The 25,084-nt window shown below is 51.2% G+C and overlaps 3 protein-coding genes across 3 annotated transcripts; all 3 read right to left on the bottom strand.

Moving 5' to 3' along the window:
- Window positions 1-7,141: 7,141 nt before the first annotated feature.
- On the bottom strand, window positions 7,142-8,992 carry Hoxd11 (homeobox D11). Its single transcript, XM_026405647.2, has 2 exons — window positions 8,209-8,992; window positions 7,142-7,377 (listed from the first exon to the last, which is right to left on the bottom strand). Exons 1-2 carry the CDS (start codon window positions 8,990-8,992, stop codon window positions 7,142-7,144), a joined length of 1,020 nt encoding a protein of 339 aa, XP_026261432.2.
- Window positions 8,993-15,454: 6,462 nt separating this feature from the next.
- Window positions 15,455-16,413, bottom strand: Hoxd12 (homeobox D12). The gene is made up of 2 exons (XM_026405656.2): window positions 15,840-16,413; window positions 15,455-15,693 (listed from the first exon to the last, which is right to left on the bottom strand). The coding sequence occupies exons 1-2, from the start codon at window positions 16,411-16,413 to the stop codon at window positions 15,455-15,457; spliced, it is 813 nt and encodes a 270-aa protein (XP_026261441.2).
- Window positions 16,414-21,570: 5,157 nt separating this feature from the next.
- Window positions 21,571-23,404, bottom strand: Hoxd13 (homeobox D13). The gene is made up of 2 exons (XM_026405657.1): window positions 22,627-23,404; window positions 21,571-21,821 (listed from the first exon to the last, which is right to left on the bottom strand). Exons 1-2 carry the CDS (start codon window positions 23,402-23,404, stop codon window positions 21,571-21,573), a joined length of 1,029 nt encoding a protein of 342 aa, XP_026261442.1.
- Between the last annotated feature and the right edge of the window lie 1,680 nt (window positions 23,405-25,084).

The raw sequence follows: 25,084 nt of genomic DNA, 5'->3' as shown, positions 1-25,084 counted from the left end.
AGGTGAATCATATTACCCTGATCCTGAGACATCCCATTCCAGGGGTCCAAAGGAAAGATCCCGCGTGCAAAGGTGCGGCCAACGTGTCCCTGGAAGCGGAGGCGAAAAGGGCCGCGAGGGCCGCGAGGCCACGCAGCTGGCCGGCTCCGGAGCCCCAAGGATGAGCCCGGCCCAGCGTCGTCCTCTCGGCCTTCCCGCCCCAGCTCTGAGCCCCTCCGCGCCCCTGCGAGCTACTGGAGCCTTTGGTTCTCAGAGGAACCACACCCTGACCTTTGAAGGGCCGGGCCGCTGGGAGCTTTCAGCCTGAAGACAGTCCCTGGCCAGCCGTTCTCTATCGGGGAAAGCGTCCCCCCGGCTCCCAGCGGGAGAACTAAACGGAGATTTCCTTCCTCACACACCCTGATAATAGAAGGCAGAGAGGAAGGGAGGGAGAAAGAAAATAATTTTCTAAAGGAAATAGGAAAACTCTGACCCTCAGACTCCAGAAGTTTTAGAAAACTGACTGGGCCAGGCAGGAGAGAGAGAAATGCAAAGGTGTCATTTGGTTTTTCTGCAAAGAAAAATACGTTTTCCTTTTATGGATTTTGTAAAAGCATTGGTTTCTGACAAGCGCAAGGTACAAAAGGTTGTGGAATTTATTAATACATATTAAGAAGAATCAGGGCGATCAATAAAATTCTCATCTACATTCTTGAGCTACTTGGTAATTTTCTTGCTTCTGAAGGTTTTTAAAGAGTTATACCCGCTGTTGCCACACACGGGAAGATATTTTATTAACAAATCAATCGAGACTTTGTAAAGGATAAGATTAATAGTTAAGATTTAGCATAATGGCGTTCGCTTTATGAATTATTGAAAATTATACTATTGATTTTTCCCCTTCACTACTAACCAAGAAGGTCAATTTTTGTTTTAACACAAATCGTCAAATATTTAAAGCTATACTTTTGTGTCAAAAGTTGAGTTCTATAGTTTGGGACAATCCTTAAAATTATTTGACAAGATTTTGATTGGATAAGAGGGGGAACAGATGGGGGAATCTGTCCTCTGTTTCCTCTGGTGAGGGAAAGTTCTATAAAGAGGATATGGTCTGGAGTTGTGGTCTAGCTCATTAAAGAACAACCACCGACCACTACCAGCATGGAAATTCAGAGTTTTATGAGAAACTTGAACAACTTCCTCCCTCCTCTGGTTGCAGGCGGGTGAGCCGCCCAGCGGAAGCCCTGGCCTCGGACAGCAGCAGGGAGCTTTAACCTTGATTTCCAAAGGCTTTCCTTAGGTGAGGGGCCCTGCCAGCACTAGGGAGTGATCCTTCCACCTTCCGGATCCCCTTCTGGGCAACCAAGAAAGTAAAGCGGCCCGGGGAGACTCTGATGACCATGAACCAGTTCTCTGTTCCCGAAGGCATCCGTGTTCTTTTCCCCACACTCACTCAGGCATGGGCTGGCCTTGGATTTCAGGCCCAGAGACTGAACTTGTGGGTAAATCGGGTTTCCGCCTCAGCAGAAAATTTCCTTGGGGTCCAATGCTCATTAAAGCACCTCTGCATCCTGGGGACCTAGTAGCCCGCCTGCTTCTTCACAAAAACCTTTTCCAACAAGCCCTTTGGCCCCCTCCCCAAAAGGAATTTCCCCTGGCCTGGTGAAAACAGGCATTGGACATTATTTTCGGCCTTGGGACCAATTCGCCTGTCCCCTCTCAGTGCCCTCGCCCAAACAATAACCCCTTTTAAAAAACTCCGCGGTGGCAATGAGACAGACCTTTTAAACCTTTACGCAGCTGTTCAAATACAACATCATTGTCAGGTTAAAAGCCTGGCGCCTCTAACTGCTCAGGCTGAAGCACCCTGGCTTAGGCGGAGGTTTAAACATTACCTTTCCACAGGGTGGGTATTTTTAAGTTTGGGGATGGAAGTTAAGGAAGGCAGAAGAAAAACAACTTTGGTCTCTAGCTTGCAAATATTCTGTTCAAAGATAACAGCAACTGATCAGCTCCCCAAAATTTCCTTTCTCGCACTGTGGAGATCCTAATCTGAGCCACAGCTAACCATGCCCAGAGCTAAACAAAGTGCCCGCTAGCTATACTTGCTTTCGGCAGGCGCCCTGTCGCCAGCTTGGCGCTCCAGCCTTGTGTTCCTTTGCATCTGGGCCAGGAGTGCTGCCCAGAATTCGGTAGCCCAATTTAACCTATCTCTACCAAGGCAAGACTGTTCAATCTAATCAGGAATTTTATGCCCATCAAATGCCTTTTCATAATCCTTATTTATACATGAAGAAAACATCCAGGCTAAAAACAAGCAATTGTTTTTTTGCAGAGCGGGTAGGTCTTCTATGAACCAGGACAGGCAAGAGCTGCCTTTTGCATTTGGGAGCCTTTTTGCTTTTAGCTCTCTGTGATTTCAAGCTGAAAGTCTCCCACACTGAATTCGATGTTAAGAAGTCTTCACCCACGGGGGGAGAAAAGTGTATATCAGAGTTTTAAATTTATTCTCACAAAATTCTGTTTTTTTTTTTAATTTCAAATGTTTACCTTCAGACCCGTTCCTTGGGGCCAGAGGCCATTAATATTTTAGAGATTTTTATCTTAAAAATCAAGAAAAACAATAATACGAGAGAATGATTTGGATGGAGGATAATAAAAAATGAACCTTAAGACTTAAAGGCTGAGATGAAGCAAATGGAATTAAAAGGCAGTGGCTTTAAAGGCAACCTTTATTTTGCTTAGAGCATTAATGTAGTTGCTGGTTTCGATCATATTTAGATCAGTTGGGACAGTTACCATTAATAATAAATCAATATTGCATCATAAAAGAGATGGATACTCATATTTGTTTCAAGACACCCTTCTCCCTGGCACAGTTATTTCCAGGAAAAAAAAATTAAAAGGGTCGCCTTAGCAAGAAATTAGCGTTTGGAAATTTTTTAAAAAGTGACTTGCATCTGCACTCTTCTGTCTCTGGAAAGAAGAGTGGAGCCCCTGAGCCTGAGAGAACCTGGGGGTTCTTAAAGTCGCCTAGAATTAGTCCTGAGCAGCCTCTAGGCAATGTCACTTTGGAGGGACAGAGTGGATGGGGACATGTTAAAGGAGACCTCCCCAAGACAGCCCCTCCAGGTTGCACTGTACACCACCTGGCTAAGGTGAAAAGAAATCCAGGGGTCAAATGGGGAGACTACCACTATGGCGATAAGGAGTCCACGGAGACGTGCAGAAGGGCCGCGGCCCTAGAGCCTCTTTCTGTACTGACACAAAAGACTCCTACTTCGCGCATTTTCCCTCCACTTAAGAATCTGCGACTTTGGTGCTTCAGCATCTATGGCTACCCTCTTCGAGCCCCACACGTTCTGAAAGGTCGGGGGAAGGGAAGGTTTTCAGTCTCCAGAGGTTCTGGTCGGACCCCCCCCCCCCATCTATGTCAGGCCTATGTTGGAAGCTGCCAGGAGGAAAGGAGCTGCAGACAGCCCTGGTCGCTGGCGGCTGCCAGCCAAGGCCAAGGGGCCCCCTGCATAGCCAGATGCGCAATTGCTGGGGCCGCCTACCCAGGAACACAACGACATTTGGGGAGAGACTTCTCACCCCACGCAGACTGAAGCCCGGGTTAAGCACCAGAAAAGGTCGCTTCACAATAGCTAAGCTGGACCGGCGGCCAGACAGGCGGAGCCCGGGATACCCGCGGGGAACACCCACGCCTCTCCTTGGCGCCTTGCCGGGGAGTCATGGCGCCCCAGCCTCCTGGAAAGCCAATGCCAGCTCCCCTCCCGGAGGCGGGGGAGCGAGCGGACAGGCGGGTCCCAGAGTCTTAGGTCCAGTGCTTGGAAGGCGGGATGCAGAGACTGCTGACAAGGAGGCCAGCGCTAATTCTCAGAGCTGCAAGCTTTTCACAATGAACTTCTGATGGGAAAAGAGGGCAGCCATCCTCTCCTAGAGCTGCCCATGTCCTGTTGTCCTGTCCTCTCCCTTTTGGGGTTACAGACACTCCCCAATGTTAGGGGCTTTACTGGGTGGGGAGGGCACGCAGTGAATTCACTGCTTCTGAAAGCAACGCCAAAAACAAGCTTAACACCTCAAGGCCAGAGGGCTGCTTGGAAGGGTGGCTCAGGATCTGTCAAATGCAACACCCGTTTGCCTCAAATACATTTCCGTCCCACAACGCCTTCAAGTATAAACATTTTCCCCGAGAGAGCCCGCTGCTTCCTGCAGCCGCGTCAGCCCAGCTCGGCACCCGCACTCCAACTCATAGTCCTGCCTGCGCCTCCCCGGTCGCCTGGAAGAACCCTGTGCCAGGCATGACTCGAGGCTCCCTAACCCAGAACGACATCCTTGTCCCTCAATGCGTCTCATTTTTTTCCCCCTGCATATACACTCAGCTAAATTACCAAAGCCTGAATGTGTCTTAAACAAAACCCCTTTAATCATCCCAGAGATCTGAGGGCTCACAAGACCGCATGTGGTTTTGGAGAGCCGGGAAGAAGGATTCTACCCCCGGACATCACTCTCCACACTCAAACCAACAAGAAAAATTATTTTTGCTAACTTAATAAACTCTCAGTGGCTATGACATATTTCAAAATACCTAATTTATCTATTAAAAAATCTCTCCTCGACACCATCAGATTATACCAAGGTATCATTTGCAACAGCTTTATCTTCAAGGAGACAACGATTAAGCAATCTCCTGTTGCAGGAATGTAGTTGCTCCCTTTGTTCTGTCTCCATACAACTTCTCACACTTAGGAGCTGCTTAGTACAAACAGCAAAACACCTTAGCTGCCGCCCGTTTCTAACGGGCCGAGATTGCTTATTAGAATCCAGTATTGGAAAGATAAGGTACCGCAGCCTCTCGGCCAAACGCGGCTTCTGGAACGTGAGCGCGCCCTCGTGTGGCTGTCCAGGCCCCTGCAAAGGCGAAATGGTACCTCTCCGTTCGGCTTACCTATGGTGGCTGGCGCACAAACTTGCTACATTTAGATGCAGTTAAAAAAAAAAAAAATCACAGACGGAGAGAGAAAAATAAACTAATGTTAAGCTCCTAAGAAGATCATACTAATAAGGCATTCAGATTTTAACTGATGCCCAGAATTTCAAACAAAGGAATCCCCTTCCCAACGAAATCATTTGTCCGCCTTGTTTCTATTACATCTTTCACCAAAGGTTGAGAGAGGCTTTTAAAGACCATACAAATATATTTTTTTGTTCCATAGCTTAGAAAGTGCCATAATTTATTTGATGGGTGGCAAATTGCTTTCAAATATAACAAAGGTGTAAGTCTGAACAGAACTTACTTTTTCAAATGCCTGCTTTTAATACTGCAGTTCTTCATTAGAGCAAAGGGAAACATTTCTTAAGACCCCCCCCCCACATCTCCAGCACATCCCAGCTGTAGTGAAAGCTAATAAGCATTTTAGTCTAACCAGTATTTTCAAAAAAGAAGTCAATAGCTACTGAATCGCTCAAATATTTGAAGGGAAATTAAGGTTATTGATCCTGAAATTAGAAATTTTCTTAGATTTATGGGGAGCACCCAGTAGGATTCTGTGTGGTCATAAATGTGTGCATGGGTCTGTATGTGTGAGCATGTATGTATGAGAGTGGGTGGCAGTTGAAAATCACAGAAGAACCTTAAGGCGCCTAATTATTCAGAGAGGTTAAAGGTGATGACCTTGACATTTTGGAAGTTCAAAGGCATACACTTATGCACTTATGTTTTTCCTTTTCCCCCAAGAGCCTTAGCAATTAAATATTGCTGCATGTAAAATGCATACTGCCTCAGAAGATGCATGAGGTGCTGTGCATCTTATGGATTTATATTTTGAGTTTGGGCTTATGAGAGGTTAAGAGTCATAAGATTCAGTTCACTCTTTTCAGAGAAAGAGAAGCTTTTCTCACTTCTCCAGTTTATTGCACATTGCGGAAATCTCTTTTGGGCCCACCAGAAGGTGTATAATATAACCCAATTAAGCTGTTTAGAACTTTGGCTTTTATGGTGTTGTCTAGACAGTTCAAGGTTTTGTAAACAGCCTGGCCTGGCCCTGCAACATAAAGTGCAGTGCAGCCCTCACCACATTCTTTAACTTAAAGCGATAAATGCAGGAAGAAGCAGGTCTGCAGCCCTTGGCCCTCATCCAATGAGGGGGGCTTACATTCCCTGGTACAGGCCCACTATGACACTAGCAAGGACCCCAAACCCTTTCCACTCACTAAACCTCATTTTAGCATCCCTCCACTTACATATTAACAAGGAGGGTTCTAATTTTGGTTTCTTCTTTTAAGGAACCCTGGCTCCTTGTCACCTTGTTAAGAGATAATTTGGATTTTCTAATCAGTTTTAAATTTTTGTTTGTCTTTTCAGAAATTCCAAGTTCAGTAGACTAGAAGTGGGGGTGGGGATTCACTTCTTAGGTTCCTTCTGCTCCAGCCTCACTGCCTAAAGAGGACAGTACCAGCATGGCTGGGTCACATCTTTTTAGAAATTCATCACTAACATGATTTTTAAAAACAGTGTTCCCAGAGATGGGAGGGAACGACTCCTATTTTTAGAGACTAAAAAAGTATTTCACTCAATTTTCAGAGAAGGGTTCTGGCCACTAAAATATCCTAATCAGTCACTAAACTTCTTCAAAGAGGAAAATTCATACAGTGTATTGAAGCTGTGACCTCAATTTTACTAGAAACCATTTATTCACACACAAAAAGACAGTGACTCATGCCTTGATATGACAGACCAAAGGTACAGTTCCCAGAGTTTAAATAATTTGCGTTCAGGGAGGGAGAAGGAAGGGATATCTTAATCTCAGAACAAAACGCCAGCGCCTTCTAGCCCTGTGGCCTAACTCCCTACAGATCCCGCTGGGTCCCCGCGAGGACTCTGAGAGGGGGAGGGGGAACGACAGCACATTGGCGGTAAAATTGTAAAGGGACGTTTGCATTTACCATTTTCCCCTTATTAGGATCCGCTCGGCCAAGTCCCCGGTCCGCAGGCTGCAGTGGTCGCTGGGAGGTCTTGAGTTGACCGTGGGAAGTAATCGTGAAGTTCCACAGAGAAGAGGCGTCATTAAACCCAAGGACATTGGGCCTGCGGAGGGCAGGCTGGTGGGGAGGAGGGTGGGTCAGTGGGGCTCTGGGGAGGGGGCGCTTCCTGCAGCTTTCAAAATAAGGGGTTTCCAGTGAAATACTGCAGACGGTCTCTGTTCAGTTTCTTTTCTTTCATCCTGCGATTCTGGAACCAGATTTTGACTTGCCGGTCAGTGAGGTTGAGCATCCGAGAGAGTTGGAGTCTTTTCTCTTTGTTTATATATACGTTAAAGAAAAACTCGCGTTCCAGTTCGCGGATCTGGTACTTGGTGTAGGGACAGCGCTTTTTCCGGGACCTCTGGGGGGCCACTGCAAGGGAAAGAGATCAAGGGGTGAGAAAGGCCGCTGTCTGCAGAGGGGGGCCCCCCGCCCGCCCGCCACTGAGCTAGGGCCAGGCCCTGGCCCCGTTAGGGACGTCCCCTACAGTCGCTGAAAGGCCCTGCCTGCGTCGTGGGGGATGATATATGGGCGGGCACAGGAGAGTGCAGGCGTGGACCTATGTTCACACCCTGACGGACACACACACACACACACACACACACACTCTCTCTCTCTCTCTCTCTCTCTCTCTCTCTCTCTCTCTCTCTCACACACACACACACACACACACACACACACACACACACACAAAACCAGCCTGGCACGGAGATAGAAAAGAGGAGGGCGAGTCAGGCTTTTAACTGGAACCCAAGAGAAGAGAGACACCAGTGCGCCCGCGGGGGCATCTGCTCCATTCCAGCGGTGCGCGTCAGCCAGCGGCTTGGATAAAGTCCAGTGCAAGGATCACCCACCCCTCCTCCCTTAAAAGCCGGAGGCTCGCGTGTCCACACTCACCAACTGGCTCAAAATCTCACTCCCTCTCTCCATGGTCTTCAGCACCCCCTCACTAAAACAGAGGGAAAGCTCTCTACTGCGATTAATGTCCTCCTCGAAGTCTACCTTAAGCCCACCTAAATTGGTTTCCTATCATAAACACGCTTTACAACGACCCGGGAAATCTTATAGGATGTATAAACCCCTTCGAATGCTTATAAAGTAGCACATAAAACGGCGCAAGCAGAGGGAGGCCCCCGCCGCCGCCCCCCCGCGCCCACGGCCCCCGGGCGGGCTCAGCCCCTCGCCCTGCATCCAGTTGCCTACCTGCGCCGCCGCTCTTCTCGGCCCCCGCCTCCCCCGGGGGGCCCTCGCCATCTCCGCTGCCACCTTCCGCTGCCCCCTTGGGCTCCGAGCCCGGGGTCGCCTTGGCGCAGGGACTGCCCCCGCCGCTACCAGTCCCGGTCTTGGGGTCACCCTTGTCAGAAGCACCCTCGGGTTGTGGCGGCGCGGGCGGTGGCGCGGGCTGCGGTCCGGCGAATGGGGGCCCGGGAGCCGCTTCATAGAACTGATCGAAACCCTGCGGCAGGATGCCATTGCGGCCCACCGCGCTGTAGAAGTTGGAGGCGGCGCCCGCGGGGCCGTGTGGTGGCCCGGGCGCCGCGCACACCGGCTCTGGCGCCTTGAAGAGTACGTCTGGCCGGCGACCCGCCGGCGGGAGCAACTCGCGCTGCATGGCCGCCTCCTCGGCCGCCGCCGCCGCCGCCGCTGCAGCCGCCGCCGCCGCGTAGTAGGGAGCGTAGCCCCCAGCGGTGCCGCCGCCCCCGCCAGGGCCGCCCCCGCCGCCACCGCCCCCCGCGCCGCCGCCGCCACCGCCGCCGCCACGGTATGGCCACTTGGCGCGCTCCAGGCCGTAGTCGCGGAAGGCCACTTCACGCACGGGCTGGACGTGCGGCGCCAGGTTGGAAGAGTAGGGGAAAGTCATCTGGCAGGACGACGGTTGTGAAAGGAACGACGGCTTGCTAGCGAAGTCCGACGGGGCCACATAGTAGGCGCAGCCCGGCAGGTACATGCTGGCTGCGCTCGGGCCGCACTCGTCAAAGTCGTTCATGGCTCCGTGGCGTGCACGCCGGCAAGCCCCGGGCCGCTCCCCGCGCCGCCAACCTGAGCCATCGATTGCACAAGAGGCTTGGGCCAGGATCAACTAAGCAAAAATCCCCACCGGGCGCTGACGTGCAATTCATCTTGATTGATTCTGGTGGTAATTATGTCACGTGACGCCATGGAGAGAAATGTCCTTATATCTATATCAGTGCTCGCCAACACGCCCCGGGACTGCTCCTGGCGCCGAGACGCGCGCACGCTGGGGGCGGATCGGCCTCCTTCTCCCGCCAGCTCTCCCCAGGCGCCCCCTGACCAGGCTGTGCTGCAGGCCGGTCACCTGCGCGTCGCCGGCGGCTGCCACCGCTGGGCGCATCTGCCACCGCCCGAATGGGCCGCCCGCCCGCATTCGCCCGCCCGCGCGGCTTTAAGTACGCGGACCTAGGCCGGCGGGGAGGAGGAGGGAGGGGGAAGAAGGGGGAGGAAGGGGGAAGGGAAAGAAGCGGTAAGCGAAGGGGGGAGCCCCTGCCCTGGCACAGGGGACTAGGTGTGAGGGTGTGAGGTTCCCACTTCCACCCCCTTTCCTGCAGCCGTTCCCTCCCCCGCGATGCCGCCACCCTCTGCAGCTCACCCGCCAGGGAGCTTGTTGCTTCTTGTTCTAGGGGTGTAATTGCGCCACTCTCCAGGGATCAGGGAACCCTGATTTACATATTTCTCTGCCCAGAGCATTCACCTCGGAGTAACTTGGCTCTCTCCGGTTCTGACCCAGGGGGCGCGAGAGCTGGCCTCAGAAAAACCCACGCTAAACGCCTCCCAGGCTCTGGTCCAGGCCAGGACCTCGGTGCCCATTAGGTCCTCTCTCCTCCTTTCTGGTTTCCCCCCTCTTGTTGTCTCCCTCCTTCTTTTCTTTACTCTTCTCCCTTTTCTCTATCCAGTCCTCTCTCTTTTCAATCTCTATTTCTTTTTCCCTTCTTCCTTTTCTTTCCCCTATCTTCTTCGGTCCCCTCATCCTCTCTCCGTTTCTCTAAACTGTGTGTCACTGTCTCTTTCTCCCTGTCCTTGTCTTCTCTCTCAGTACTAAAGGGAGGAGGGAGCTCAGCTAGCAGAGACACCCCAAAGCCGTGGCTTCCCTAAAAGCTGGGAGGGGGATTGTCTTATGAACAAAAGAATCTGGTGTCCTACCTTCACTGTGCCTGGCCTTCAGCTCACCCACCAGGAGAGAGAAACACCCAGGTGCTTCAGGCCCTCCTTACCCCCACTGATTTGAGGCCTGGCCTGGGTCCAGTCTGCCGAACACCCAAACCCTTCACTGCTGTGAGAGCCCTGCCAAGGCCTGCTCATCCACAGGGCTCTCCCCCAACCTCCTTTTGCCCTTTGGTCGGCATGGCCACTGCAGCCCACCGGGACATCCGTTGGCTCTCCAAGGGTCTCACTATCGACTGCCTCGAACTAAAGCCCCTCTGTACCACCTGGCGCTAAGGCAGATTCTTCAGCACTTCCCATACATCCACTCGCCCCAAGGCTTCAATTTCCTCTAGCTTCAGCAACCCTCTCCTAGCTCAGGGTTCCAGGCAGGCAAGGCCTGGGTTCCCACATCCCACCCGGGCTTTTCAAAGGTAAACCAGTCTCTACTCAAACCCGAAGCCCAGAACCAGGGCAGGAGACTGATTCCATCCCCAGGATTTCTCTGTCCAAGCAACACAGCACTGAGGCCTGGGCCTCAGCCCTATGTCCAGAGCAGGCGGTGCTGGCTGTGATGCTGGTTTCTTCCCCGCCCAGGCTGCTGAAGTGCTGGTGCTGTGCTCTCTGTCCACCGTGCCGACAGACAGAGAAAAGGCGGGTGGTCTGAGCTAATATCTATTTTCTGGCTGATGTACCCCCCCTTCCTCTTTTTCTCCTCCCTCCTTTTCTCCTTCCTCTTATTCCTCCGCCCCTTCCACATCTGCTTCCCTCCCCCAACACTGCGCAAACAGGTCAGTGGCTACTGGAGGGCACCAAGCCTTTCCCCACCTAGAACTGTCCATTCTGTGCCCCCTCCCGGCAGCTGGCACCCCAGCCCAGATTTCAGCTTGCACCCTTCGCCCCAGCCCAGATCCCGGCACACTTATCTGCTTCTCTATCTCCATCCCAGCCCCAAGGCTCTCCCTTTCTGGCTCCTGGTCGACGCCCCTGGATCTCTCTTCTAAAATGGCTCCCCGGACACTGCACACTGGCCCTAGGATCGTTCAGGACCCAGGGAAGTGGCGGGGCCCCCCAGTATGGTCTTCGAGTGTCGGGGAGGAATGCAAAAAATCCTCACACCTTCTTTCCTCACCGCACGGAGTGGGGCTCAGGCAGCCCGACGCCCCCCAAATGAAGCCTGCTGGTCGCCGAAAAGGGAAATGGAGAGGACGAACCATTCAAGTTCAACGACATGGCGACGGCGGCTCCGGCGGGAGCCGCGCTTTGGCAGCAAAGGGTGCGCCATCTGCAGAGGCGCCGGGGTGCATAGGGGAAGGGGGCAATGGGCCCCCTTGGTGCATTAGCACAGACACTCGCCCCCCCCCCAACCCAGGGCATTCGTTCTGGGCCCAACCCGATTCGCTCTTGGCCCCAGCTGCCTGCTCTATCCTTACCCCCCCCCCCAAAAAAAAAAAAGGAAAACCACAGCCTCTGGACCCGCGCGTTCCCCGCTCTCTCGAGAACCTACCGTGAAGACCCGGGTGCTGTGGCCTTGTCCTTGCCTATGCGGCCCCACCCGAAACGCAGAGAACACACCAGGCCTTCGGGGCGCAGCGAGCAGCTCTACAAGCGATAGCTTTCCGCGCAGCGCCGAGACGCGATGCGGTAATTTTGAGCCACCCAAGATAAGACACTAACTTGACCTTAACTTTGTCAGGGCGCCCCTGGTATCTGGAGAACGTGAACAGACACTGTCTGGCAGCCCTCGTAAAAGCTGACTGGGGAAGGGATTCTGAGTCATTTCATTTATTGCCACTACAGTTCTGCAAGAAAGCTTTTCCTCCCTGCCAAACTTTAATTATTTATGCTCTTTTAGGAAACGAAAGAAGGGAAAAGCAGGGAAAAACACCCAGAGCCAGTCCCTTCCCTGCAGAGCCTTAGAAGAGGACTCCTGAAGTCGAGGGATTAGAGAACAAAAATGTGGGGAGATCACCTTTGTCCAGGGACTGACGGTCAGGCGCCTTGCCCCCACCACCACCGCTGGGGGAGGAGTGGGTGGATGCAGCTGGTAGAGGCCAGTGATGGGGCACACATACACCTCCCTCCTTCACCAGAAGACATGAATATTTACAATGATTCTGGATTTCTCCTCCACCGGCCCGCATCCCGGAAGCCTCCCCAGCCGCCTCCCTTGGGGAGAACCCCCAGGACTTAAAAAGCTTCCGTGGTCGACCCTCTGAGCTAGAAGCCGATTGAATACCAGAATAAACAGTCTCCCCCACTCCCCGCCTCGTTTTTAAAACCTTTTTTCTTAGTCAAGAGGCCCAGTGGACTGCAGCATTTTGGAGGACACATTTATCTTTCTACAAGGGATTGTTGAGCACTCGTTTCAGCATCATTTCTCTCTGGCATTTATTTCTTACAAATTTCCTCGTGATTCCAAATCTCTGCTGGGACTTCAGCTAGGGAAAGAAACACCGTGGTATTTGTATTTGTGTGGATCAGCAAAAGGGATACATATGGAAAACACCGCTGAACCAATAGATAAGATTTTACACTTAGAATAATTTCTCTGTGGGAGTGGTCTTCATGAATATTGACCCCATCCCAGACTAAAAGGAAAGAACATGGAGATTTAATAGTATGTATTTTTAGAGAAACAACCTACATATGTTGTCTTAGAGCCTGGATCTGAATAAGTCTGGTTTCTTCTTCCTTTCCCCAGCCCTCTGGACCCGAGGTCTCAGTGTGGCTTCCGCCTTTGTTCAGTTGTTTTCAAGAAGGCAAACCTTTGAATACAGACTGAGACTGAGACCAAGCTCTGGAAACCACCACCTCCCAGTGCACAGCCAGGTGGGGAAGGCTTCGGCACTTCGTGGTTTTTTTCCCCCATTGTGTATACATAATTTAAAAAAAAACACCAATTAAGATATTGTTCAAGATAAGTAAAATTTGCTCCAAAAAAGAGGAGTTACAATGTAGAGTACTCAGTATTAGGAATTTATCTATTTTACTAATTATCTGAGAGCTATTTTCCTCCTCCGTCAGTTAGGAGTTGGGGGCTTGCCAGGGAGTACCAAGCAGGTTCTGGTTTTACAGGACTGAATTAGAGGCTACAAAGGCATGGGGAGCGGGTCTTGAAGCTGCATTTCCCCAGGGCCCACAGGGATCCTGGCAAAGGTCCTTTCAGGTATCTTCAGCAGGCGTGGCCTCTTCCAGAGAAGCCTGACTAAAACTTGGCAGAAAGATGTTTTGTTTTGAAATATGAGGAACCTCAAATTTTGGCACCCCACCTCTTAATAGCAAGATTCAACATTGAAAATTTAGGTAAAATATAGAAACCTCAACACACAACAAGCTGAGTCCCCTTGGTATTGAAGATACACTCAAATCTGTCCAAGGTCGCCTTCCCCTCTTTGGATATTTTATACATATTCTGTTCATGGGCTTTTATAAATCATTCCTGAATGCCTCAGAAGCCCTTTTCCCATTTAATGAACAGTCAACACCTGAGGTAAAACCACAACCAGTGGGGAAAAACGAATTTGGTGGCTTGAAAAACATTAGAAGGGAATCCAAAGCATTTTCAAAAATCAACATCAGCCCCTTAACTGTTTGGCTGGGGCCTGAAAATTTATTTCCACTCAAAAACATTTCTGTGTCTAATATATACAAGAAATTTTTTCGACAAAATCAAAACAAAATTTCATGACAACTATTAGCACAGAAAATGAAATAGTCTAAACATCAAGCCTCCCTGTAAGATACCCTCCCCAGGTACAGGCCCTGGTCCTCTGCCGAAAAGAAATCACAGGGACTATGGGAAGGAATCATAAACCCTTGGCCTTTCCTGCATCTTGCTAGGAGTTGGGAGGGTGCTACATCTCAGAAAGAGAAAAGTCAGGGACCATAGTAGTTTGGGAAGGGGGAGGCTTGGGTACATTAGAATAAGGTTGGAAGAATAAGGTTACAAGCCCTAGCACACCCCGAACAAGACTGTCTGGGATTCAGGAACCCTGGCATCCACAAGACAAACCTGGTAGGGCCCAGGGCTTCATAGACTTCAAGCAGGCAGGCTGGATATGTCTCAGAAGGGACATAGTACATGGGCCTTTGATGGAGTTGGTGGGTGATGGAGAGGGTAAGAGAGGAACTTCTGGTCCTCTCTGTTCTTCAAGAGCAGCAACCAGGGACTGAGAATCTCAGAGGTCTTCTTCCCATCCCTTAACTTTTGAGGAGGAGTTTTTACCTCTCCTTGTGGTAGCACACTAAGGTACTTCAAGAAAGACACTTAGACATCTTTTCCACCTCAAGAGGAAAGCCTTATTTACAGTCTGAGTGAAGGACCCCTCTTCCTCTTGTTTAATCCCTTCTCTTCCCCATGGATATCTTTCTCTCCTACCTGTGCATCAAGCCTCAAAGCAGACCAGCAGATCCCCTAAGCAGAGCTCAGCTCTGGGGGTCCAAGTTATAGGGTGCATGGGCCTGGTTTAGCTATATGTGAAGAGTGGGAGAAGTAGCGGAATTTTGCTTATCTTGTTAGGAGAATGCAGTTTGCTCTGAAGTCTCAGCCTCTCTTCCTTCCCATGTGTGGGAAGGAAGTCTCTAGCCCATTCTACCCAGCTGGAGGGCCCTGTCCAGTCTGCATTCTGAGAGGTCGCTCAGTTTGTCTGGCCACCCAGTCCCTCTCCTCCCACCACCCAAGTCTGAATGTCTAGGGCAACTTTTGTCCTCCCAAATCAGCCAAGGCAGATGGGAGGAGGAAACTGGCCCTCTCCTTCCTCTAGAATGGAGATCTTGGCTTTGCTACAAAGGACTTCAGTTGCAAAGGTGTATCCACAGCCCTTTCCATTGTGGCTGGATCCTGAGGTATTCCTGTGTTCACTTCCATCCATCAAGCTAGGCGTCTCCTAAATGCAGAAAGGGTTGGATAAGAGGGAAGAAAGGAGAACTAACTAACAGAAAATCCAAGTCCAAGGGTTCAAGAGTGAGTCCTCATGGCAAATGACCCAGACAAGAGCAAGTACAGGTGACTCCAGGCACCACATGGAAGCCTTAAAGTTAAGGGTGCATTGCAACATCCAAAGGCCCCAGGAGCTTATCAGAGAGAGGGGAAAGCAAAAAGGCCCAACTGTCTTCATCTCCAAATCTCCTACTGTCCTCTGGGGCTGTAGACTGAGCAGGAGAGTACCCGGGAACAGTAGGAGTAGGAGCCAGAGGAAAAGCCTCAGCCCCCAGCACCTCCCCCGCACGCAAGCCAGGCCTCGGTCCAAAAGGGCAGGCCTGGCTCCTCAGCCCGCCACACTAGCGGCTAATAGAGCGCCAGCGCCTGCTCACGCAGCACCACGCGCTTCTTCTTCATACGCCGGTTCTGGAACCAAATTTTGACCTGCTGGTCGCTGAGGTTCAGCCTGTTGGACAATTCCTTGCGCTTCTGTCGGTTGATGAATTCGTTGACAAGGAATTCGTTCTCCAGCTCCGCAATCTGCTGCTTTGTGTAGGGTTTCCGCTTCTTGCGGGCCCTCCCAGGGGCCGACCCCCACGGCAGGCCTGCAACACAGCCCCAATCTAAGTCAGCTCTGCCGGCTCCCAGTCGATCGCCCGCCCTCGGCGGTTCCCCTCCCCCTACAACTCCTCCCTGCATCCCGCCTCCCATCCCGGCCCAAACCGGCCCAGGGAGTGTGGGCACCGTTTACCGTGGGGCAGCGAAGGTCGCAGGCAAGAGGCGACGCCCGCCGCCTGCATTGTCATGTTCAAGTTGAGCGGGCCCTTGGTGTCCTCCTTGAAGCTGGCGGCGCAGGGGGCACCCTGGAGCAGGGTCGCTGAGCCTGGAGCCACACGGCTCATACCCGCGTAGTCGTACTTGGCTGCTTTGAGAGCAGCTGCTGCAGGGGCCAGGCTAGACTCAGGGACGAAGGGCTGCCGCGTTCGGCCGCGCTCCTCTGGCCCAGAAGCCGCTTCAGGCGTATAGAATTTGACTTGCTCTTCGGGTCCATCCTTGGCCCCCGGGGGCTGTAAGCCAAGAGGCCCAGAGCCAGCCAGGTAGGGCTGCGAGAAGCCGCCAAAGGCAGTAGCGCTGGCAGGCTGCGCTGGAGTGCAAGAAGCAGGCGTGGCGGCCCAGGGCAGCGCGCCGCGCGGGTATGAGATGGGGGGAAGCGCGGCCAACTGGCCGCCATTCGGCCGCAGGTTGGAAAAGTAGAAAGAGTCGGGCGACTGCAGATTCAGAAGCGAACCCACATAGCCCGCTCTGTAGAGACTGCGCTCACACATCTCCAACAAAGGGCTTCGGCTGCGTTCGCAACAGTATTTAGTTACAACCGGGAATAAGAGGACAGGCTCAGACGATTGGACGAAACTTTGCCTGCAGGTTCTTCAAAGTCGGTCATTTCAGCACCGCCTACATCCCCCTACCCGTTTTTCCCCCCCTTCAGGGTATTATGATAACACCAGTAATGTTCGATGGCGAAGGACGAGGCTGCGGGCAGAGCCAAAGCATGTTGAGCAAGGCGAAGCTTCTGCGAGTTTCCGGGCCTGGCTTCAGAAGCTGGAGACACTGAGCTGAGGGTGCCTTTGCCCAAGTCCCTTGGGACCCTTCCTAATCTTGATTGGCTTTGCCACCCTGTCTTCTGCTGGCTACCTGGGCCGGGCTTGCTTCTACGGGCTTTAAGTTGCAGCTTTAACATTTTCAGTAACAGGCACCTCTGGGCTTGTCTGGAGAGAGTGCGGTCTGGCGCGGCCACTTCTGTCCCTGCATCTGAGCATTGCCACTCTTATCCCAATATAGGAAGGATCTCTCAAGAGGCCTCCCCCCAGGGATTCTGGAAGCAAAGATTCATTGCCTGAGCCCTGGGTCCCAGGCCGCAGACAACCTGAGAGCTTTACCAAACAGAGAAAATGTATCAAAAACTCTGCCCAAATTTGGCACCTGGAAGGAAGGATGCTTCACAACAGTCTTGGTGTGTGTCCCCATAGCCAGGAACTCTGCTCCTAGAGAAGTTGCTGTCCAGGTCCCTGGAGACTGCTACCAGGGAATCCGGCATCTTGAGTAGCCAATCCTAGCCAAAGTCTGCATTCCTTTTATCGCCAGGAGTCACCTTGGCAACTATGCCCTGCAAACCAGAACTCCAAACTGTTTATCCGCCTCGTGGTAGACAGTGCAGGACAAACTCCCACCACCAAGTGGGAAAAGGCAGAAGAGCCAAGGCACCTGGCCAGGGAAGAGCAGGGCGCAGGAGGCAACCAGCTAGCGGTGTTTCTTGCCTCTGTGTTTCCAGGGGCGCGGGCTGCGGGCGGGTTCACCGGTCTGGCAAACAGAAGCGGGAAGGGCAGCAGTTCCTTGCGGGGAACAGTATGCGCAGCCCCATTGCAGGCCCTCTTGTCAAGTCTAGCTGGAGGACTACGGGTCTTCTCATACATCGGGTATCAAGAACTCCCTAGATACCCCGTGGTGGGCGCCAGCCCCAACCTGCAGCAGGCCCCGCAGTCCCGAGCCAAGCTGGAACTGGTTAGATCTCCAGCTCCAGCACCGAGACCACACAGGCGCCGCCAGAGGGCAAGGCTGACCACCGCGCTGACTTTATTGTGTGAGTTATGGCGACCAATTGGGCGGCTCTGGAGAAAGCAGTCGGCCTCTTCCTCCTGCAGTAGGGCGGGGGTGGGGGATGGAGGTGGGGAGATAGGGAAGTGAGGAGGTGGGGAAGGGAGGTGGTGTTGGGAGGTGAGCGGGGAGATGGGGGTGGGGAAATCCGGGGGCTCCTTGAGGGCGTGGCAGAATTTCCTTAGGGCCCTCCTTTTTTGGGGGGGAAATAGGGATAAGCCCAAGCTGTAAACCCTGTAACTAAAGGCCTAAGGGAACCAGGTATTGGGTCCCTAACAATTCTCATCTTGGGGGATTCGCCCTGTTTTTCAGGAGGTGCAGCCTCCTCAGGCCGAAAGCTCCAGTTCCAAGAGTGCCTGTAGTCACCTCATCTCTGGTCTTCTATGCACAGCGACTTCCTGGTATTCCCAAACCCAGAGGTGTCTCCTTTGGACTCTTGGGGCAGTCTTAGAATGGCTATTTGCCTCTTAGGACTCAATGCATAAAACAACCAAGCGAGAAACAGAAAAGATTGTAACACCTAAACTTCCTCTATTGTTTCTTGCCCAGTCACCCAACATCTACCTCCAGGTTTATGACTTTCGAGGGCTGGCAGGCAAAGCCATAGGGAGCTAGGAGCTGAAGAACCGAGGGGGAGGTGGTGGCGGGAAGGAGGCTAGGCAGATGAGCGAGAGAATGGGAAGGGAGCTTTTGGCGGAGCTAAACGGTAAGCTCTGCCAATGCCGCCGACCGCCCAGGAGATGGCGAGCGCGCTCCACGCCTGGCGAGGCGCTTCCGCACGGTCAAGATCAACAGTGAAGGGCGGTGCAGCCTGCCTGGGGTCGCCAATCCTCCCGGTCATGGCCCGCTGCCAGGCCCTGCAGATAACTTCGTAAAGCCAGAGATCGTCGCAGCGAGGCTAATCCAAAGAGCAAAGCCAAGGGACCCAGCAGGCTGCCAGACTTGAAGCAGCATTGCAGCCGCCTCTTTGTCTGGCCTTGCGTCTCCAACGCTTCCTTCGCTTCTTGAACCACTTTTACACGCGGATCCTAGAACCCCACCAGTGGAGCAAAAAATGTGCCAGGTTTCAGAGTAACTCTCCCAGAGGGTTCTGTCTCTTACCGTAGTAACAGCCTCTCAAACTCCCTTTGCCTTCCGGGCTCCCTGTGGGCCTCGCTTCTAGGGCCTTGGCCACTTACCCATTCCTCTCCTGCCTCCGCAATTCGGAATATAAAAGGAACACATAAAAATAACAAAGCCTTCATCTGTTATTGATTTAGCCGTCAATCCAAATTCTACCAGAGAGCATTTGGGCGCAATTTTAATCTTCAGTGAACCTCCCATTTCTCTTAGGCGGAGGGAAACTGACTTGCAAACCTCAAATGGAAAGAAAACGTGGAGGCAAACCTTCTACTCACGATGGGAAAGCCGAGAAATGGACCTAGGAAACGCAGCGCGGTCTTGAACATATTTAAAAAAACAAACAAAAAAAAAAGAGGAGGGGAAGGAGAGGACACCGATTGGAAGAAGGAAAATTAGGCCAGTTTCTGATGAAACATATCTTGAGAGAAAAATATTGAAAATTTCAGTGACCCTTTCCAAAATGTACTGTCGGAGACTATTTTCAGGGGTGATTCCATATACTGAATGGAGAGTCTATCTCTGTTTCTTTCTTTCTTATAACGAAGTAGGCCCTGCAATCGGCGGTAATACATGGGGAAAAAATAATAATCAAGCTGGGCCAGAGAAAACGAAAGTAGTTCCTAACTTGAGGTCCCTGCGTTTTCTCGAAGAACCAAACCCTGACAGAGAAGTTTACATTTGTGGGAGATTTTAAAAATCCGTGTTTAACTAACTTGCATATCAAAAAGTTCGCCACCACTAAATCCTATTAGGAGCTAACAAGGAAGAGTGCCCAATTTTCCACCGGCCATTTCCCTGAATGGCAAAAAGGCCTCAAAGAGAAAGTTCCCAATTCCTAAAAATTGTGTCTAGAAGTTAGAATGTATAATCGTGTTTCTAGTTTCTGGTTGTTAAGTGTTGTGCATAGACTGCCTGAGAAAAGGACGGGGGATAAGAAATGTTCCTTTTTCGATTTCCAAATATGGATATGCCTTTATAATTTCAAGACCTTCCTATCAAAGGTATTTATAATGGCTTTTCTGGGCTGAAAATTTCCAAGTGAGATTTCCCATAGCCAGGCACACTAATATATATATGGATTTTTAAAGTAAGAAAAACTGGATTGAGGATGTAGTCCAGTGGTAGAGTGCCCTGGGTTCAATCCCCAGTATGAAACCAAAGTAAATTAATAAATAAAAATATTTAAATGAATTTATAATGGAAGAGAAATAAAATTTTATTGGAAATATTTTAAGGCTAGGCTGGGAAAATACCATTTTAGACATTGCAAATGATATCCTTATTTAAAAAAAAAAAAACATCACTACTTATGTTAAGGGGAGGAGTTGTGCAGAAGTAGAACATGGAGTTTTCAGAGACCAGAACTGGTGCTGAGTTTCCTTCATTTATAGATAACATCACAGTGTTCAGGAGAAGAAGATTTTATAATAAATAAGAACAGTTTCTAGAGGCAAAACAAACTTGAAAAAAAGAAAAAAAAAGTATAAAGACTCCAGGAAACAAGAAAGTTCTGTTTATTTGCATCTCCCTAGGAGTAAAAAAAAAAAAAAAAAGTGAATTTAAATGCCTGAGGCACTGCTTTATGTGTTCCAGCTCACAGACATTGCATCTAAAAAAATAATCTCTCAGTTGTATAAATATGCAGCACTTTAAAAGTAGTTATTTTGCATCAGTTTCAGAAACATCACTCTTTTCTTCTTGGACCTTTACAGTTACACATTTTAAAAATTTGTTAGATGTTCGAAAGCTCTGTGGGAGTCTCAATGCATTTGTTCAGACAGTTAAGTTCTTCATTGGATTCTGAATAAAAGTTCCCACCCATGGCCACATTGGTTAGTCTCTTTCCAGGGATTGAGGCCAGTTGCATATTCCTGAGTCCAAGGAAAGGGGTGCATTTATACCATCATGGGTCACTCTACCAATTGCAGTTATTTAAGCATTTGCATCTAGAGTTTGAGAAATGAAGGCATCCATGAAGACATATTATTTTCAAATAATTGAAGATTATAAAAGCCCAAATCTACAAAGTGTGTTACAAGTATACAACTAAAACAGAAAGTAAGACCCAAAGTTGGAAAGATTGTCCTCATTTTCATATTGATACAAACACTATTTAATAAGGTAGCTGCTTTTAAAGTCATCACAGTGCCTTTAGCCTCCGATTTTCAGACTTTCTGGGTGACCCCAGGGGCACTGACTGCGGAGAGCTGTTTCTACTTGCCTCAGGGCAACTGCTGGGAACTAATGATTCAATTAACTAATCACAGGATATGAATGACTGCTAATGTTCTAACCTAATGGGTTATGAAGATAATCAGTGCTGGAAACACAGATAAAGTGATTTAAAAAAATAAAGACCTTAAATCAGAATGGCACTTCTGAAATTCATTTCGGGGATTATTAAGAAATACTCAAGTCCTTTATACTGGCCTGGAGGGAGAAACAGAACATTTAAAAACATCATTTAAAAATAAGCCTAGACAAGAACAAAACCAATAATAAACAAGTAGAAACAGAACTACAAAGTCAAGTTGGGAAGCAAAAGGTTTGGGAGCCAGACAAGAGTCAAAAGAGAGAAACAATTCACAAAATTTGCCATCATTGTTAGGGGATAGGGGAGGGGAATTAAATACATATTCAAGTCTTTCCAATGGTCTTTTGGCGACATTTGAAAGCATTTAAACTGTCTGTGGCCAACTTGGCCCACGTCAGGAGACAGTATCTTTGAGCTTGGAGACAATTTTCTTGTCCTTCACTCTTCGGTTCTGAAACCAAATGGTCACTTGTCTCTCGGATAGGTTCGTGGCAGCTGAAATCCGCCGCCGCTTGTCCTTGTTAATGAACTTGTTAATGGCATACTCGTTCTCCAGTTCTTTGAGCTGCAGTTTGGTGTAGGGCACTCTTTTCTTCCTTCCCCGTCGGTAGACACACATGTCCGGCTGATTTAAAGCCACATCCCCTGGTACAAACAACAGCATGGGGAAAATTAGACTGGGATATTTGGAGCACTTAGCTGGGAACTGTGTGTGTGTGTGTGTGTGTGTGTGTGCGCGGGCGCGCGTGCATGCACACATGAGCGCTTGGAGGGATGTAGAAGGAAAAAAAACAGGTTGTTTATATTTTATTATTATTTACAGACTTTTTTTTACACGTTATTAAAGAAAGGCTATTTGTACTTCAAAACAAAGGCTAATTTGATGGATCATCATGGTTTCTCAATCCGGCATCTTAACAAGCCGGTGATTTTATGGCCTGGTTATTGGGGACGCTCATAGGACAGTTTTTCTACAAATGCCAGTTGCATACATTCAATCACACACAAACACACATGCACACAAATTCAGATATTTTGCTCAACCTTTGATTCCTGGGTCCCCTGTGTTTGGAGTTTGAGCACTTTAAGAAGCTTTAGTAGTTGCCCTGGGGACAGTCCTTGAAAAGTGGGGGCTGAATTCTGTAACACCTCTTAGGAAAGAGGCCTCTTCAGAAGAAAGACAGTCCTTAGCAAAGGGCACCCAGAGACTCTCAACTTTAGGAGAAAAACTTACTTGCACCGCACACACGAAGGAAAGGATTGTGAGAGAGGTGGTTTAAATCAGAGGAAGATTTTACAGCTTTCAGAAGAACTGGACAAACTTCCACTGGGTTAACCCTGATCTGGTTAGCAGCACAGGCATCTACTCCCAATTAGGGAAGCACACTCCTAGTTCTTTTCTCCTCTTTCCCGTCCCTGGTTGTCTTCCCCTTTTCTCCATTGTCCCTACCTGGAAAGGATGATTTCCAAAAGTGGGACCCCTGTGGCTGGTCCTTGGCGCAGTACACCTGGCTGTTCCACCCGTTGGCCAGCGTCCAGGACTGGTAGCCCTCCATGGAGATATATGCCTCGTGCCGAGGCTCCCCGGAGCCGAAGGTGGACACCATGTCGATATACCCAGGCACGTGTTGGTAGGGGCTCGTGTAGCCCTGGTAGAAGGACACCTCCTTGGCTCGTGCGGGCACCTCGTTAGTCGGTACACTGCTGCTCGCCAGGCCTGACACGTCCATGTACTTCTCCACCGGGAAGCCTCCCAGAGAGGCGTGCGGGGACGACTTGAGAGCATTCTGCTGTAAGCCCACGCCGTGCGACATACGGCAGCTATAGTAGCCGTTGCCGAAGTGGTAGCCGTAGCCCAGCGCTGGAGCGCCCGGTGGTGCTGCAGCGGCCGCTGTGGGTGCAGGCGCTGTGCACTCTTTGGCTGGGGGAGCCTCTGGGCGCGCAGCAACCACAGCCGAAGACGATGACGATGAGGCAGAGCCGGTGCGCTCAGAGGTCCCCGGGTATGCAAAGCTGGAGGCCGCCGCCGCCGCTGCCGCAGCTGCCGCCGCTGCGGCTGCCGCCCGCCCTGAATGTGTCCCAGCGAATACTGGAGCGGAAAGGAAACCGCGGCACTGGCCGGGAGCCGCTGCCGCCGCCACCGAGGAAGAGGAGGAGGCCGGGGCGGCCCCGGCGGCCCCGGCGTCCGCCCGCAGCCCGTCCATGTCCCAGCTCCCAGCACGGATCATGGCCTGGCCTGGCCCGGCCCGGGCCCTGGCCCTGGCCCCGCACAGGACACCATGGCGCGGTGCACCTCCTCCCTCCTCTCCTTTCTCTCGGGTTCGCTCGCTCCCGCCCTCTTCCTCTTGCCCTCTCTCCCTCAGCGAGCCTCCCGCCTCCGCCCGCCCGCCCGCCCTCCAACAGGTTAGCTCATCGCGGGACGTTTATAAAAACGAAGTTCAGGTTGGGAGGGGGCTTGGGCCGTTCGGGGGGCCGCCTCCCGCCCCGAGGGCGCCGGCCGCGGGCCGTGCCATTGGCTAAGCGGGGCCACGTGGGGGTGGGGGCGAGGGGGAGCCAGACTCCAGGCGGGGGCCTGACTGGACCCACCCACCCGGCCCCCACCCCTCCACAGCTCCGTGCGGGGCCCACCTCCCATTCCCTCCCTCCCCCAGACCCAAGCGTTTGCGCCTCAGCCACCCCCACGAGTTGATTGCGCGACGGCCCATCCCAGGCCCTGTCTGCGACCGAGGCGGGCGCCGAGGCCTGCGCCGTGTCTCAGTTATGGCTGTTTTTGCCACCTCTCCTCGGCTCACTGGAGCTGCACAACAAAACGAAGACTAAGGACTGAGATGATCAGACTGACGTGAAAACAGACCAATTTTTTTTAATATTATTATTCTGTTGCTCAGTCTTTCGTTATTCTATCTCTAGACCTCAAACTCGAGAGAGCCAATGTTCTCTAACTCGGACATTGTTAACCGGCAAAGACATTTCACACTTATAAATAAGAGTCGTTGGATCAGACCCTTCCTCTACACATACTCAATCTCCACCCAGAAAATGCCCACGAAGCGCTCCCAGGGCGGCGGCAGGAACTCAATAAGAAAATCAAGCAGAGGAAAGACCCACCTCACCTCGGTGCGGCAAGCCTTGCAATCTGCCCCAGCGAAAAAGTTCATGGATGCCTGTTCCACATTTTTACACTCAGGCCGGCCGGGAATCTCCTCCGGAGCTGGGTTTCCCAGTTCTGGCACGGCCTTTCCAGACTGGCAGAAACACCCTGGAAGAGCCGCAGGAGAAGAAAGTCACTCTGCCGCCTGTCGCGAAGCTTCTGCGCCTCGCCCACAAGCCTACCGTCCTCTTGCATTTTGCAGCCACCACCCACCTCCGCCCTTACTCACGCCAATTAATTGAAAACTTCACTTTCCCAAGAACTTTTGTTTCGCTTCCTTTTTCAAGTTATCGACTGCATAGAACTAAGAGGGGCAAGTTAAGAGGGCACTTTTCACAAGTTAAGTGAAAACTTGTAATGGGAGCAACCCAGAGCGTCTAGGTCTGATTTCTATGGGATGAGGTAGGCTTCCAACAGCTCTGGTGGGGCTTAGACCCACCTCTGGGATACTGTTGCCAGAGTGTTAGGAATTACTGTCCCTGATTCCTCTTTATCCCCCCTGCCATTCCTCTATGCCTTAAAGCGCCAGCCCATCATCCCCCTGATCTTAGCAATTAATATCCAGTATGGGTCCTGTGTCCTCCCAAGCTCTGTCTTAGGAGCAGTATTAGTTAAGAACCACCAATGGTGCTAGGGTGGGTGTGGAAGCCCTCAGAGTGAGCCAATTTGTTTTTGTGGCATCAACTCTCCAGGCTAGCCTATCTCCAAGAAAATCACTCCCCTAAACCTGTGATTGGTGAGGCCAACTGGTCACCTA

This window comes from Urocitellus parryii, chromosome 1 (genome assembly GCF_045843805.1).
Source record: "Urocitellus parryii isolate mUroPar1 chromosome 1, mUroPar1.hap1, whole genome shotgun sequence".
NCBI classification, from domain to species: Eukaryota; Metazoa; Chordata; class Mammalia; order Rodentia; family Sciuridae; genus Urocitellus; species Urocitellus parryii.
Note: the sequence above shows the minus strand (reverse complement) of the source record. Positions and strands in the feature narration are given on the sequence as shown.